The following is a 16,995-nucleotide window of genomic DNA, read 5'->3' as shown; positions in this document are numbered from 1 at the left end:
TCTCTGTCAGGACAGTCATTAAGCTGGCTGTCATAGAAATGATCTGTCATTCATAGGAAATGACAGATTATCTCAGGAGTGGGTGATTTTCCCAGATCAGGTTTTGAACAGGTCTTTCAAAGCCTCCTGAGAGCACGAGTGAGATTGTGCTGCTGCAGGTTCTATAGAATTAGACAGTGCGCTTCATCTCACGCATCCCTTGGTGATCTGTGCACAGGGACCTCCAAGCACAGGCAAAAACCCTCCCAACACGAGACACCTATGGAACTTCCTCTGTGGAAGTGCCGCTTTGCCCACTGAAATCAGAGCTGTTGGTGGATGCGGGCTGAGGCAGGGCCGAGCCGTCCGGCAGGGCTGAGGGGAGAGCAGGGCCTGACCGCAGCCCACAGCTCACAGCCCCCAGCCCACAGCCCACAGCCCACAGCCCGCAGCGCAACTGGGCTGCTCGCCGCTCGGCCGCGCTCGGCTTCGGCCGCCGCGGATCCCAGCTCGGATACCGCCGCAGATCCCGGCACAGATCCCAGCGCGGATCCCAGCTCGGATCCCGCCGCAGATCCCGGCACAGATCCCAGCGCGGATCCCAGCTCGGATCCCGCCGCAGATCCCAGCTCCGATCCCGGCGCCGCCCCCGCCCGGCGCTGGCAGGGCCCGCCGCTCGCTGTCACTTTCCCTCTTCCCCACGCACCGCCCCCTGCCCTCCCCCGCGGCCGCCGCCGGCTCTGCCCCGTCCCCCGGCGCCGAGCGCTCACCGCCGGCAGCAGGCAGGGCAGGGCAGGGCCGGGCACAGCGGAGCAGAGCAGAGCGCAGCAGAGCGGGCAGGGCAGAGCCGGGCTGGGCAGGGCTGCCCGCCCGCCGCTCCTCGGCATGGCCGGGCGCTGAGCGGCGCCCGCCGCCCCGCCTCGGCTCGGCTCGGCTCGGCTCTGTCCCGCCGAGGGGCTCGGCGCCCAGCCACCCGCTCTCCTCGCCAATGGTCCAGAGCGACATGTCCAAATCGCCTCCCAGCCCGGCGCAGGAGGTGCAGATGGAGCTGCTGGACAACCCCCTTCCCGCGGCGGCAGCGCAGGTACGGCGGGGCTCGGCCGGGGCTCGGCGGGGCGCGGGGCAGGGCGGCGGGGCTGCCGGACCTCCCCGTCCTTCAACTTCGCTCGCCGCCGGCAGAAAAGTTTGACGGCTCCCCTAAGACGGCCGAAACACCTGTCTTCGCCCCCACCCTCAAACGCCATGTAATTAACATACATGGGATGCTCTGTGCTATAGAAGCCGTGCGGTTATTTGGAGGGTGCATATGTAAGAATACCTCGCTATTAAGCTGCTCTTCCGCACGTGTATTACTCCCAGGCTACGGCTATTTCCCCTGCTCCAGTAACCTGTTGTATCTGTACCTGATGCTCACCACGCACTGCTGAAAGCTCCCTGCTCTGTTCCGCGGGCTGGTGACAGTCTGGGGGTGAGGGAAGGCGATTCACGCCCATTGATCGGCAGGATTTTGGGGAGGCTGAAGGTGTTGAATATGCTGCCGATTTAAGTTGCTCGATTGCCGTGCAGAAGGTACCGTCATCTCAGAAATTTTAACAGCTCGGTCCATGTGCTCAGTGTTCAGGTGGATGGGGGATGAGAAGGAGGCAGGGTATGGATATTTGCACACTTAGTCAAGACTTTATATTTTGAAAGGTTGTCCCTGTTTAATATATGAATGTTGCATAATATCTTCAAGTTTGCAATAGTTGGCTACAAAGACTTCAGAGTGCTGTTTTTAAACGCAGTAAAAGGGTGGTAAAATCTGATTGTGTGCAACATGCATGTTCTTGTTAGGACAGAGGTTTTTTCCTTTTGGGGTGCAATTTTTACTGTTGCTGCCAAAGCTATGTCTGATGCTTCAGTTTGTTTGAGAAGGTGGAAGCTTCGTCCCAGCAGTGCTTGATTGACAGAGTTGAAAATGCTGTCAGTCTGTCAGCAGTCTTGGTGATTGATCTTTACTTACTGGGTCCTGGTGACAGTAGAACAAAATCCAGGCACGGAAGCAGAGACTAGGTTAAACCAAAAAAAGAAAAAGTGTCTCTTTGGATGTGAATTTATCTGTAGCCTGCAAGCACAGAACAGACATTTCAGTAGGGCCATATGCTTTGCCAGCTTCTCTAGAAACAGTGGCAAGGGAGCTAATTTCTGACCTACAAATCCCCCCCCATTTTATATCTTTTCAGCCCTAAGCACAGAATCAGCAACTGTCAAATCATATGGTGCCTCTCTGCTGTGGACAAATGTCTAATACTGATCACAAAATTGATTTCTCACCCTCCCTTTTTACTAGGCTTAAAGAACCTCTGTTTAGAGAGGAAGAATAGTTTGCTAACACCCACATTATTTATGTTTCAGGTAATGCATTTATATACTCTTCTATAAAACAGGTTTCTCAACACTTGCAGTCAAGAAGATTCACTTTTTAAGACAGTAATGATGCAGCTTTTTGGTTCAGGGATGTTTTTCAGTATTTGGAATCAAAGTCATTAGGCAGAACAGGAGTCATCTCTTCTCAATATGTACTTGTTTTAGTCATACATTAACCTTTGGTGTAGAGGAAGTAAGATTTTGGAAACAAAAGAGCCCTTTGTCTGAATAATAATGTAAGTCAATTCCTTAGCATACACTGCATTTAGAGACAATTATTTTGATTTTAATTTTGTTCAATGGACATTTAAAAAAAATCAATATTGTAAAGTCTTGCTGCTTTAGAACACACAGTGAGAAGGATATGCTTAATGGGGACATGTGAATCATCAAGTAGATTGCCTGCAGGTACTTCAGTTACATGTACCACTGTCTTTTTCACTAAGTTACTTGAATATCCGTCCTAGAAACATTTCCTGCCAAATGATCTGTCAGGAAAAAAACAAAAAACCAACATGTGAGCTTATGGAGTGATGTCACTTCTAAAAGTATTCCCTCTGAAGTGCTTCTTCTGGGAATTATGATTTAGTGGAATATTATTGAAGAGCCTTTGTAAAGTTGTACCAAGTCTCAACATTTCTCATATCCAAGAATTTTACTTTTGCAAAGCTGAGATTTCTTTTAACCTATTTTAATATCGTGGTCAATATCTTGGATTGTGCCTGTCCATCCATTTTGGCCTAACTTGTCACCATGTGGCAGAGGAATGTATTTAATACTCTAGAAATAATTAATTTAAAAGGTAGTTAAATAGGTGAAATATTCCTGGATGGCATCTGTGTAAAATCTATTTCTTACTTTCCTAACAAGATCTGCAAACAAAATAAAATCTCTTTGGGTGTTGATCATGACAGTTATAGTATATCTTTCAAGGAAAATACTTTGTGACTGGGACAAGATATTGGGGCATTTTTCTGCATTACCTAAAATTCTGTGGCTTTTACGTCCATATTGCCTAAAAGTAAAAACATAATTCTAGTTATAATTCTAGTTCAGCATGACCTTAGTCTTAGATGGGTCTTGATCTCAGATGGAGTTGCAATATGGTTTCAGATGTCCAGTTTTATCCAGACAAATCTGCATGTTAACAGTTACACTGTGGACTTACTCATGATGTCCAGGTATATGTCAGTGCAAAGTGGTAGTTTTGGGTGTGGCCCATTTGTAATAAAATCAGCATTTGCTTTTCTGAAAGAAAAGAAGCAAACTGTTCAAATGTATCAGTGCTTGGTAATCAGTTTTTTTTGGTGGGTTTTTTTTTTAAGTCAACCCCAATCTTCTTTTTAGTTCTTTATTTCAATAACCCCTTTGTTTTAGGAATCTGAATTAGCAGAATATTCAGCTTAATAGTTTTAATTAACCCAGATACTATTCGGATTTATTTATAACATAGCATATTAATGCCTTTCATGGTAACTCAGCCTCTCTTCTTTCTTTCCCTCCCTCCCATGTAATTTTCTTATGATCCTACTTCAAAGTCCCTCAGTCCTCAAAAATCATTAGATTCAATTTCTGTTGCTATTTGTTCATCATAAAGCTTCCTGTGTTGTGCATTAGGGACAACCATAGCAAATCAGATGAGTAAATTACACAAAGATGTTTCAAAGAAAATGTAATGAAACCTTCTATCAAGCAACTACAGACTAGCTTGTGGAGGAGAAGGTGTCTTACACTGGATAAATTCTTCCCTATTCCTCATTATGATTTTCCTCCTGTTCTTTTTCTTGACTTCTTATGCATCATCTGTCAATGCAGGTCCTAACACCTTGACACATTTTAAGTGAACAGTTCTCTTCTTGATTTTTTCCTTCAGCTCTTTCACCTGCATTTAGATTTCCTCTGCTACATTGTACTGCTAAGTGCTTCTGCCTTCCAAGTCTAAAGGTTTCATCATCCCTGGAGTGCTTGACTTGTTTTTCCGGTTGCATTGCTGAAGGTAAACTGAATGCATGAGGCTAGGGGACAGGCTTGTTCAGTTTTTCTTCTGTATCAACTACGATCGATGTTAAGGTAAATTTTAGAGTGATTTGCATGTGGTGACTCCAGAAAATTGCTTAGTTACAGCCCCTTACACTGGCTGTTGTGCTTCCTGAATCTCCAGCTACCTTCTCAGTTGCATAGCACCAATCCTTCACTGCCTGTCAATGAGGAATGGAAATATCCAGAGATTTATTCTCAGCAGATTAATCACACTGCCCTCTGCTGCTGTCTCTCAGCTGAGTTGATTTATCACAATTCACACCGTGTTTACCTGTTCTTCAAACAAACATTTTGCAACCATGTATTTCCCAGTATTGACTCGCAAGGATACTTTGTAAGCCATAAACAAACAAGATTTATGTTGCTTTGCTTACTTAAATAATAACAATACCTATTCCTTATAGAGGCATGGAAGGTTTTACTCTCTTCTGGCAGCATCCTTAGTAGCCAGATCCAATGTGACAGCAACAATGTTTACAAACAAAGAAGAGATAAAATCCAGTTCCATTCATTGGACTTCCTCATGGTCCTTAGCAAGAGATAATGTTTTCTCTCCTGATGTGGTAATCTCCTTTCGGCGTTGTGTTCCTTACCAACAAAAATAAATCTTAATAGTCATTCACTGAAGAAAGCCCTTCAGGTTCCAGCTATTACTTTTTGATGATTCTCCTCTGCTCTTTGGGGTTGTTTTTGCATTATCCTCTACTCAAGCAGTAAAAGGTGATTTTGCATGCTAATCTCTTCCAGAGATATTTTCCACTTGGGTATTACACATTATCAGTATAAATGGGATATAATAGTTGTTCTTTACATTTTCCTAGCATGTAAAATCCCTCTGAAACAGTTCAGCAGTTTCAGTCCTAACTTATTGGTGTATCTGGTAACCATCTTCTAGAGACAATCTCTGGTTTTGTCTTGTTTTGTCTCTATGGATGAAAAGTTCCTGTGCTCTTCCAAGCCTGGCTTCTCTGGAATCTCAGTTACTTCTTCTTCTTCTACTCAGTTCTTTCCTGTGCCAGGATAGCAAAGTTTAAAAATCAAGGAACCAAAATTGCCTTCTCTGCCCTCCAAGGGCTTTCCTTGGTGTCTGTCCTCAGGGCAGCAGACCCTTTGCAGAGGGAAACTGCCTCATAGTTGGCTGTTGCTCCCTGCAGGCATCCTTCTGTCACAGAGTCAGATCTCTCTCTGTTTGCCTGTATAATACAGAAATCCATGGGGAGCAGGTGGGGAGGTACATGCACGTGGCCTACTACTGTAGCTGCCAGTTTTAAAAGGCTGCAGGAGGCACAGTGGGGTTTGGGCATCAGCTTCAGCACCTTCTGTTGTCGCGTGCTCCTGTTTTGCTGAGCTGGGAGCTGACATCTTCATCACTGGCATTACAAATAGAAGTGCAGCAGCTTTGCACTGAGGTGGGTTTCCAAGCCACTGGGGAGGAGGAGAGCCGGCCAAGTTCCCAGCTTCTTGTCTGGCAGGTGGAAACTGCCAGATGACCTGGTCTGAGGCCAGGGTGAGAGCACTGGGAGATGGCTTTCAAGTGTAGGAACTGGTGAGAATAGGACTGTTTCTAGATGCAGTGTTGGCAAGGCTCTATCACAGGCCAGCAGAAAAGAGCATCTAAGATTTAACCGTTACAGATTGCTCAGCAGAAATTATTTTTCTTTTCTTTTAGTAGGGAAAAAGAAGCATCTGTCAAAACTTACTTATGTATTACATTCACAAGTTTTGACAAGCAAATTATTTGTGGAGGTTTGGAGTTTTTTTGTTTGTTTGTTTGGATGGGTTTTGTTTTGGTGTAGGTGTACGATTTTATAAAATGTCTGTGAAATGGACTTTGTGGACTCATCCCTGTAGCTTGTGTGAACTTGATGACTGTATATGGAGATCCTCAGCTTTCCTGAAGGGAGGTCCTGTCTTTTCTGAGTTTTGTCCTGATAGCAAATGTTGTTTGTTTGGAGAAATCCAGGTTTTGAGACCTCACCTGGTAATTCTTTTCTGCTATGGGGACATGAGTCTGTGCTGCTCAGGCAACTTCTTTGCTGAAGGTAAGTCATGGAGCAGAGTGCCTGTCACAGGACTGCGCTGATGTTCACCATGTAGTGTGACTCAAAACCCTGCCATTGAGGCGGAGGCCAGCCAGGATATGTTGCTGTATCCTACAGTGCCCTCTTGCCCTCATTCCCATCATGGAAGGGAGCTGTGGAATAGTGGGGAGCACATAACCAAGGTCTGGGTATGTCTTCCAGCCCTTGGCTGCACGGTCAGGAGGCTGACTACTCCTTTGTGGGATTAATATGATTTGTGGTGCAAAGATCAAAAATATTCATGTCTTTTTCTGTTGATTGAGGGTGTGGAGGGATTACAGCTATGCATCTGATGCTGGAGGGGATCATTTTGGAGTGGTGGCAAGTCTGGCCAGTAGCCAGAGGGCCTAGGGGGTCTGACCTACAGGAACATTTGTTGCCTTGTTGTAAGAAATTGCTTTAAGTGGCAGTGGCTGTTCTTTCAAGGAGAGGATGGAGCTGGATGTATATGTTCTATCCTGACTTCTTTATATGGAACATGGGCATTAAATATTTTTGAAGCTTTTGCATGGGAAGGAAAAATACTTAGTGCATTTTTGCATTTCTGACCTTCTAGCAATTCCCTAATTGTTCAGGGATCTTCACCCTTTTTACCTTTAGGTGTTCTTTTGATTTTTGTAGTTTGTCACTTGTTCATGTGAGATCATGTAAGATTAATTTTAGCTCTGAAGTTTTTGTTTTCTGGTTGTGTTTTCTCCAATTTATTTCTTGCATCTCTGTTTAAGGACCTGACTTGGTGTCAGTGACTTTGCTGCTTAAATAATCTGTACCCTTCCTTCAAGAGACCAGTTTTTAAGGGTTTACCTCTGCACCTGCCAACAAAGACTGGTGTTATTTTATCTATGATAAATTGTTAAGGTTCAGACTCATCCTTTGGACAGTCCCCACCACTGTTTGATGTAAAATACCAGTAGAATGGTTACTGGTGAAGAACATTTTAGGACTCACTGAAGATCAGCTCCCTGGCTATAGGTAGTTGGTAATTGTAAATGTTTTATATTTCCTCTTCCAGATGATAGTATTTTGCCTACACGGATAAACCATGCCTTCTGCTTGTCATGTGTGTTACAGGATTAAATGTTATGGATGCATGCTTTTTATGTGTTGAGACAGAACCTCATTAAAATTAAAGGTTTCACTGAGCGACATTGATCTCATCTGTTTGCAATAACAAGTAATTGTATATAAAACTGTTAATTATCAGAAAACTGCTACATATCCTGTAATGTTTCATATGATTCTTTAATGATTCATATGATATCATATTTCCTTTGATTACATGGGTTGAATAAAGGTTGCACAATGTACTTTCCAATCAGAGTTGGAAAGCAGAGTCTTTCTTTGCTTTGTTTAGACTTGGTTGATGAAATGTTTTTTACAAAACTGTTATGGTTTGGTTTTGATTTTGGTTTTGGTTTGGGGTTTTTCTTGGTAAGGTTTCCCTTACCTTGTTTGCCAGGTATTTTATGAAGCTTTAGAACCTAAATGTGTGTGTTTTATTCTTTGTCTCTGGTACCTCAACCAATTTTAAAAGAATTTTATGCATCTGACTAATAAACGAAGCTACAGTTTTGATCTTGCAAACACATGTATATGTAACTTCATGTTTGTTTAAGGTATTCTGCTAAAATCCAGTGAGAATTTTACTGTCAGCCAACTTTTTGTATAAATAGGCTTGTTCACAGGGCTGGAGTCAGTTCTGTTCAGCTTAGCTGGGGCAAAGGGTGGTGTGCCATGGGTGCCCTGCCCTGCTGGATTTTGGGATTGCTACCACTGGGCACTGTATCCTGTGGTGCTGAGGTGTTTGGACTGCAGTGGCTGTTCTGTCAGGTGCAGCCACCATATAGCTTAAGAATGGCTGCCCTGTGTTGCTGCTTTTACTGGCCAATGTCCTCATGTTGTGATTCAGCCCTTTATTTTTAGCTACCTAATTGCAGCCAACTGCTGCATGGAACACAGATAAGGGAATGAATTTTAATATGAAAATCACAGTAACATACTGGGGAGAAATGGGGAGAAATGCTCTCTTTTTTTTTTTTTTTTTCCCCCTGAGAATTGAAAGTAACTGATAAAACATTACTTTTTTTTTTTTTTTTTTTTTTTTTTGGGACAAAGGCCTCATTCTGACATTAAGATCTTACGGAAAAAAATACACATAAAGAAACAAAACATAATGACTATGACAGGATGAGTATTCAAGATTCTCAACATGACAGAGATAATGAATAATTTTTAAAAAATACATAAAATTGTTTTGATTATGGGATTATGGAAGGCTAATCTGATTTTCAGAAGAAAATTTCAGGCATTTCTGACAGTGGGAATAAGCTTGAAAGGTGTGGAAGAAAAATGTAGTCACCTTTAAAATAATGAGTCATCAAATCCCAGTTTTCCCACATACCAAAGTTGTTCCCCTTTCTTCAGACTGAAAATTTGTCCGTGCAAAGAAACAGGTGTAAAACTGATTCTGCCTACAATCTGTAGCCACAGCCTGCCATCATGTCAACAGGTTTTTTGTGTTTAAAGTTAGTATGTAGCTTTTGCTTCTGAGTAGTTTTCACTTACAGAACACTAGAACAGTAACGTGCACGTTGCTGTGCACAAAAAAACCTCCTCAAACTGAAAAATCAAGGTGAGTTTTGACCTGAGCTGCATTTGCTGTGATGTTGCCAGAAATAAATGGTTTTAGTTGTTGCTACACAGATAAAATGCACACTTCTCTGTGCTTGTAAGATGTTCTTTTTCTGCTCTTATTTGTTTTATCCTCATCACTCTAGACTCACTCCCTCCTTTGCCTTTCTCATAATTTTTTTGTTATCAAACTGAACAGTATGGTACTTTAAATAAATAAATATTGTAGAAACTGGAGACAAATATAAAAAAAAAGTGACTGTGAAAGAGAATGTGTGTACATTTTTAATTATCACCTCGGGAATTACACAGTATTGTACCATACACCATTTATGAAGTTGCCTGGATAATGTGATCTTTATGTAGATGCTTTAGATTCTTGAGCTGCTTTGTGAATATTAGAAATTTTTTTTTTGTAAGTATATTCTGTATTCTTCCACAAAAATTGTAGAAAAGGAGTTCAAAATGTTTGTGGGTAACCACAGTCAATTAACTCAATAGGAACCATTCATAACAGGTGGATTTTGATTTAAAGATGTTGTTTTATTTGAAGACTACTGCCATCAAAGGTACTTTTAATGTATTTTAGGTATTTTAATATTATATTAGGTGGAACATTATGTTAATTATATTAGGTGGAAAATGATGGTTCTGATAGAACTGTCTATTATAACTGGAAAATATTTTTAATAATTAGCTTTTAGCAGTGGTTCCAATCTACTCATTATTCTTACTGATCTAGGAAGGCCTTTCTGTTACCACAAAGTTCTTCTATTACAAAAGATTCCTGTTAGAAATGCAACCATGTAAAACTATTCCTGATTGAAATCTAATTTTATGTTTTGAGTCCTGCTGGGTTACAGTTCTAAACTCATCAGAAAGTCCTATTTTTGCCCCCATAATGTGCAGCATGCTCATTTTTGAATAGTTCTGCCTTAACCAACATGTGTAGAATCAATTTGGGTGCCTTTCAGAAATTTCTTACATGGCTTTTTTATAGTTTTGAAAAAAATCATGTGAGCTTGGCAAAATATCTTTCTCATAAATCTGGTTTTGGGGGGATCCAACATTGCTTTTGTTGTAGGGCATTGTTAGGTTAGTGACATAACAGAAACTGTTTTTGCTGAGAGTGAATGTCTGGCTGACAGAATTATTGTTCCTTGAGTTATCCTTTCTGAAAGATTGGTGTGTTAGATTTCAACCAGTGCTCCAAACTTGCCCAAAATCAACACTTCTGGTCTAGAAACAGTTTGAGATTGTTCTCTTGCATCTCGTGGAGGCAAGTTACCTGGCTTTGTCAAATAATCTGAAGTTAGCAGTGGGTATCTGTTGTCCTCCTTAGATACTCTTAGATTGCAAAATATTTCATCATAGTTACCATATGCATTACTGCTAAGATCAGCACTCAGATTTTGAAGACATGGTACTAAAAATCTGCCAGTATGGGATTTTAAGTGTCTCAGCCTGCACTGGAGCCACCAGGAGAACCAGTGAACTCAGGCTCAAGGCTCTGAAGGTTGCCCAGCCCTGAGGTGGTGTCATGGCACAGTTTACGGTCTACACAGTTTTCAATAATTACACAGAAATAAGGGGTTGCAAATAACATAGTTTTGAACTCTTTTTTTTTTTTTGCTTGTTATTTATTGCAAAGATATTTACTGAAGATCCGCATTCAATGCATAGAATAGCTTTTTGTTGGCACTCACATGCCTGCATTTGCTTTGTTTCTGAACCATGATTTTATGCGTTTCTAAACCATACTTTTAAAGTCTTGCTCCAGCCAACTATACCTTTCTCCTGATGTCTTTTTAAATTCCTAACAGATAAAAGTGATGCCTTGCTTTTCAGTTGCATATTATCCCTTTCCCAGTTATACATATAGTTCTTTTTTATTGTTATACTCCTTTTACTTTCTTCAGCTTTTTGCAAAAAAATTATTATTGTAAAATCTCCTTCAGTTGTAAGATTGTATCTCAGTCAACAAGTTGTCACTTCTTGCTGTATTATGTTCCCTCAGCTGACTTGGCTCATGAGTACTCTCCAGTACATCTTTTCCTACCTTGTTTATTTAAACTAGCTGCACAACAAACTGCACTTTTTAATCAGTGTGACTTGGGTGAATAATTCTTCATCTGTGTGAGTCTATAAATGTTTTCGAAACCCAAATGGGAAAAACGCCAACAACAGCAAAACATTTAGGGCTCAATTGACCAAGCCTGATGGGCACTTGCACACACATCCCATCAGTTACTTACTGAATATGTGTTTATTGATTGGCACAAAGCTGATGATCCGAATCCCTGCTATACTAGAAGACCCTGGAAGCTTTCTATGCAACACAAATTAATGCTGGAATACTGTTTCTCTAACCTGTGTTTTGTTATTTGCTGTTTTTTAACAGTCTTACGGTAAAGGGGCAAGAAGAAAAAACCGATTTAAAGGATCAGATGGGAGTACATCTTCTGACACTACCTCCAACAGTTTTGTGCGCCAGGTATGGGTTTTTCAACTTCTGAAAGACTGGATGGCTTGCTGGTATAAATGTTCAAAATGTAATTTTTAATTTTTTTTTGTAAGTTATCAAATCAGAGTGATGTTGCAGTCTAAGAAATAGAAGAAGTCTCTTCTGGTACAATGAAAAATATTTGGTTGCTATTGTTTTGATCCTGGCATAAAAATACTTTCTCATTTTTCATTCATTTCCATGTGTAGTAGTTATCCTTATTTTTGTTACTCTAATACCATCAGGTGATTAAAACTGGAGGAGGAGACAGAGTCTGATGGAAGTGCCTAAAGTGGCAACATTTGGAAGAAAGAATCAAAACCCTACCAATCCTCGGGGTTTTCCTGCTTAAAATAGTGCCACATGAGGCAGAGTTAACCTAGATGCTTTCCTCCCACATCCCAATGTTATTTTAAGGCATGGGTTGGAGGGGAAATCCCTGGCAGCATTTGTCCCCATTGCACTGATACTGAAAAGAGCCTGTAGAAGATGGGGTGGTGGTGGTGTAGGCTCCTGTGCCCCTTTGTCTGTGTCTCCTTCAAAGGGACAGATCCTAGTGGAGCCTCGTGGGAGTCCTAGACCAGTGTGGGTGCTTGGAGGACAGTTCAGTGTGGCCAACAGAGGATATGTGGCAGTGTATCCAGAGCCCAGTGTGGCTTTGGCTGCAGGACGGTGCTCCTGAGACTGTGCTTTTGAGGAAGGCATCTGTGTGTCCATGGGCGTGTGGATACAACAACCTGGGAGAGCAGAAATGGTACCCAAAGCACCACAGTGACTGAGCCTGTGCAGAGTCTGAAGCACAGTTCTTTATGCCCAGCTGATTTAAGCCATGGTGATGTCAATGCAGATTTTGATAACTTTTTCAGAGAGGTTCTGGAATTTGGGAGCTTTCATAGCAGGGTTTTTTTGTTTTCCCATAAGCAGGCATCACACCACGTTCTCTACTGGCTTTTTTTGCATGTTCCTTCATCCCAAAACATTTAATGACTCAATTGCTGTTGCACTGATTGTATCAGTACACATCTTCTGTTCTCAACAGTCTTTGACTTTGTCCTGCTGTAATCATATTGGTTTGTTTTGTAGTAGGCTGGGGATTTGGTAAAGCCAGGCCCTTATGACATTTCAGAATCTGCTGGACATAAACGTGAAATATTAATTGATCATGGGAGTTTTTCAGTGACAGTAAACAATATCAAGGTGAAAACCTTGGATCAAGTAAATTACTTGTTTGGGACATTTTGTCCTGTCTTAAAATACTCTGGAAAAATCCAGTCCATGTAGTGTTTGAGAGCAACAACAGGATCTCCCAGTTCCAAGGAATATTTGTAAGGAATTCTGTGTTGCTGTTTTCGTTAGCAGCTTGTGGATGTTCAATTCAGCCTGGAACATTTTTAGCAGAGTATGAGTGTTTATTTTATAGCAGCTGCACATGGTTCTTTGCCTTTCTTGTTTACCTAAATGAAATCTGAAGTTAGTCTCAAGTATCTCCTCTTGCTGTTCTGGTGGGGAGCAGGGCAAAGGGGATCCACAAGGGGTTTGTCATCAAACAAATTAGTGATGTAGAGGTGGATTCATGTAGTCATTGGAGATCTGGTTGTCTCTACAGACTGTGAGGATTTATCAAATCTTCAAAACGAGCATAGAAAGCAGGGTTGGTGAGATGTTAGTCTGTGTGTGTCTGTATCTTTCTGAGGGCTCTAAAGGGAGCATAGAGTGTGATTTCAAGTGTAGATTTTTACAGAAGAGTAAATTTAGAGAATTTATATATTTCCCTAAAATACATCCAAATTTAGTAGTTATTCAAGTGATGTAATACAGATGATTGAAAGGTGACTAGGTTTTTGTGAAAAATCAGATTTCACAGATTGCTGAAGAAAAACTCAGTTTTCAAATGGTATTGTCACTAAAGAAAATGAAGGGATGTTAATGAATAAATTAATTAATGAATAAATATGTTATGTGAAATTGTCCGGAATAATTTTTTTAAAAAATCCCCACAAAATATTCCTAGCAAGTGATGTACAGGCAGAGCTGTTCGAGTTTTAGCACATATGTGAGAGCAATGCCTCACATTGCTGGTGAGAGGTTTATGTCAGAGCTTGGATTGCATCTTCAACAGGCTTTCCTGCTCCGATTCTTCTCTTGGGACAGCTTGGTTTCTCTTGCACTGAGAAAGGATTGCCACCAACATGACCTGGGTGCCCAGTGTCCCAGATACTAAACAGAATGGGGGCATTTTCTGTTGGCTCAGCTGCTGTGCCCTTCCCAGAAACTCGCTTGGTCTGCATATTGTTTGTTTCCGTCTATCTTGCAGGATATTTTACATTGTATAAATGAACATAATTGTTTTGCAATAACCATGTATTTTCAGGAGAAAAAGTAAATCCATTAATTTTGTGTTCCTCCAAGATGGATGAAAATTACAGAAAAGCCGGGCAGGCAAATTAATTTAAACCTTATAGAGTCAATGATGTACCATTCATTTTCTGTTAATTTATTTTAGTGCTGTCTTAAAACTAAGAAGTCAGTTCTTGCCTAAAAAGGCATTTGTGGAGTTACTTGACAGTGGTTTGGATCTAGACATGGGATACACTCAACCTGTCTGTTCTAGCAATGTTTATGATGCCTATTGTTTCTCCAGCCTCCTTTCCCTCCCTTGCTTCCTGTTTCCTTTCCCATTTACTTCTTAACTTGTCCTACAACTTTTATATGCATCTTTACAAGTACTCCCCTCTGCACCAAAGAAAGAATCCTGGGATTGTCTTGAGCATCTATCACTAAGATCTGTCTGCATTCTTTATAAAGAAGAAAGAATGTTTGGAAGGTGCTTTTGTTCTTCTTCATTCAAATGAAACTAAGTAACATTCAAATTGCTTGAAAACTCCTGCTGTTGTGTAAGAAGAATGAAATGTGCTCTGCACAGTGCTGTGTGCAATGATCTTTTCCATTTAAATCTGTTTTGTGGAGTGGTGAAGTAGAGCAGAGCAATCTATCCAGTATTGTTTCTAATGTGTATAAAACAAGCCTTAAACTGGAGCAAAAGCATCTGTATATAATATACAAATTAAAACCCTATTCTTTTCAATCCAGTTAAAGCTCCTTTGTGCTGTGAATTTTATGTATTGATAGATTTTTATTATAATTTTTACTTGTGACACTCTAAAACCTATGAGATTTTAGGCGAGTATTTTGGATCATGTTCTATTTGTTTGTTACAAAAAAATGTTTGTTTAGTTTTGTCTCCAGCATGTTACTGATGATATTTGAGCTTAAAAAAATAACAACAATTTAGCCTTCTTTTCATTTGCTAGCAGCTACTGCTTGTCTTTTCAATAGCAGGAGAGGGAAATCTTTTCCTTTGTGTTTTCTTGTGAAGTTGTATTGGCAATTAGGCTGTGTATTTGGAAAGCAGAAGCATCATTGCACACCAATCAGCTCCTAACTGAATATAATCAGTTGTCTTTAGGGAGCTAAAGGACATTGTGTTATATAGTTTTCATCATCTTTTTTGAGCTTTGGAGTGATAAGCAGCTTGTTCTTAGGGTTAGTTATGAAAGACTGAATTGGATCTGATCTCTAGTTGTTGCCATTTTGATTGATGCTTGGTAATGATTTTGTTCCCAAGGGTTTCTTCAAAATACGGATCAGACAAAATATTTTGCACACGCCACTATGGCACTTCCCAGGAACATTATTTTAAGCAAATTGCATGTTTTGATAGTATTAAATATTTTGTGGTTGTGCTTCTGGACCTGTCTTTGTCAAGGTTTTATTTTAAATCGTAATGATTAATCACAGAGGCGAGCTAAGTTGTTGGGATTTTTATGTATTGCAAAGGCAGATTAGATTGTGAAATAGCCTGTTGTCTATGGACTGGCTTACAGAAATATTTAGGGTTTTACAAATCGGGTTTTTTTTCTTTAAATATTGGCTTGATGCCTGTTATACTGTGTTCACTCAAAAACACAGCTATAAATAATTATGTAGGGAATTCATTATTCTTCTGCTTTCCTCTAAGGACATTTGCCTAGCTGTGTAATTACCTATTGAATTTTATGAATTGTAAAACTAAGATTTGCTCTAAAAACCAATTTGAAAATATTGACTTAGTTTTGCTCATAAACATGCCTCTTAATCTTGATTTCACCAGAGAACTGGGCCATGTCAGAAATGTATTCCTCTTCTTTAAATTGCCTTTTTTTCTTCCAGATGTAGAGCTTAGCTTTGATTTTTTATTTTTTTTTTCCTTTTTGTGAGGCGAAGAGCTTATGTATTCAGCTCATAGATTCAGCCTGCCAGCAAGGCAATGCATTTGCAGGCTGAGCCACAAAGAGCTGGTGTAGAGTGGGCACAGATTCTAGCTTTGGTCTTCATGCCTGGTACTAACAATCTTAGGCTGAAAATCTGCCTGCACTTTCTCTGCTAGGACTATTTGTACTCTTGAAGACTATCTGTGAACAAGATTGTGGCTAGCCAGAAAATTTAAATAAATAATTACAAATCGGGCTCATTTGCCAATTAATATGTTCTTACATCCTTTGTGTGCCTCAAATATGAGACATGCTTTGCTGGTAGAGGAAAAAGGATCTTTGCAGACTTGCCATTAGCTTTTAACCATAACAAAATGAGGTCTATCAGGCACTTTTAGAGGTATTGTGCAAATACTGATTGTAATGCATGAAAATAAATACCTGCTGCTTCAGCTTAATTTTTTCATCTGCTATTTTTGATGCAAATATGTGGGGTTGTTTTGTTAGACTCAAGATTTTCTGGTCTCTTTCTGCAGATTTCACTGAAAGCCACAGCAGTGATGCTTGTGTTCTGTGCTTGCTGTTGTGGTTGCATTGAAGCCTTACACAAGTGATACATTCTTGAACATTTGCTGATTTTAAACACATTAAAACTGTTATTTCGTGGGGCATTGATGGAATTGTTGTGCCCTATAGTTTTTACCATAACTTACAGTTTATCGAAGGAAATGGGTTCCACCTGGATAAAGCCACCTTACAGTGAGGTTGGCATATGGAGTGTGATGTCTGCACTGCTCTGTTCTTCTGGGGTTAGTGGGAGCAGCCAGACTTTGCTCTGAAGGCCAGTGTGTGACCTTAACTCATGGGGAGGCAGCAGGGTGGCCTGTTTGTATCGAGCAGTGTGAATCAGTTTCTAGTCAAATCCACTGAGACTGCCTTTATTGTGATACTACTCTAGGAGAAGTACTAGTATGGGAAAGCAACTCTTTTTTATGTATTTCCTGTATGAACTATACCAAGTTCATAGTGGGGGGTAAAAAACTTAGAGCAGTGCAGGGATTCATAAGAGTATGTCAGTTCAGCTGCTGATGTCGAGTTTCATTTA

The 16,995-nt window shown here is 40.6% G+C and overlaps 1 protein-coding gene across 4 annotated transcripts in view; it reads left to right on the top strand.

Annotated features, from left to right (window-relative positions):
• The first annotated feature begins 830 nt into the window (after positions 1–830).
• The window catches only part of CACNB2 (calcium voltage-gated channel auxiliary subunit beta 2), a 245,624-nt gene continuing 229,459 nt past the window's right edge, over positions 831–16,995 (top strand). For 2 of the 4 annotated variants that reach the window (XM_085050572.1, XM_085050568.1), the window contains exons 1-2: positions 832–1,063; positions 11,539–11,631. In XM_085050572.1, coding sequence (XP_084906698.1) covers positions 968–1,063; positions 11,539–11,631 — 189 coding nt within the window. In that variant the 5' untranslated portion in view covers positions 832–967. Of the gene's footprint in view, positions 1,064–11,538; positions 11,632–16,995 lie in introns of all 4 variants that reach the window. The other 2 variants (XM_085050571.1, XM_085050570.1) reach the window with 2 other exon arrangements.

Source organism: Lichenostomus cassidix, chromosome 2, assembly GCF_008360975.1.
Source record: "Lichenostomus cassidix isolate B80296 chromosome 2, HeHo_3.0, whole genome shotgun sequence".
In the NCBI taxonomy this organism is placed as follows: Eukaryota; Metazoa; Chordata; class Aves; order Passeriformes; family Meliphagidae; genus Lichenostomus; species Lichenostomus cassidix.
This window is presented reverse-complemented; position numbering and strand designations above follow the sequence as displayed.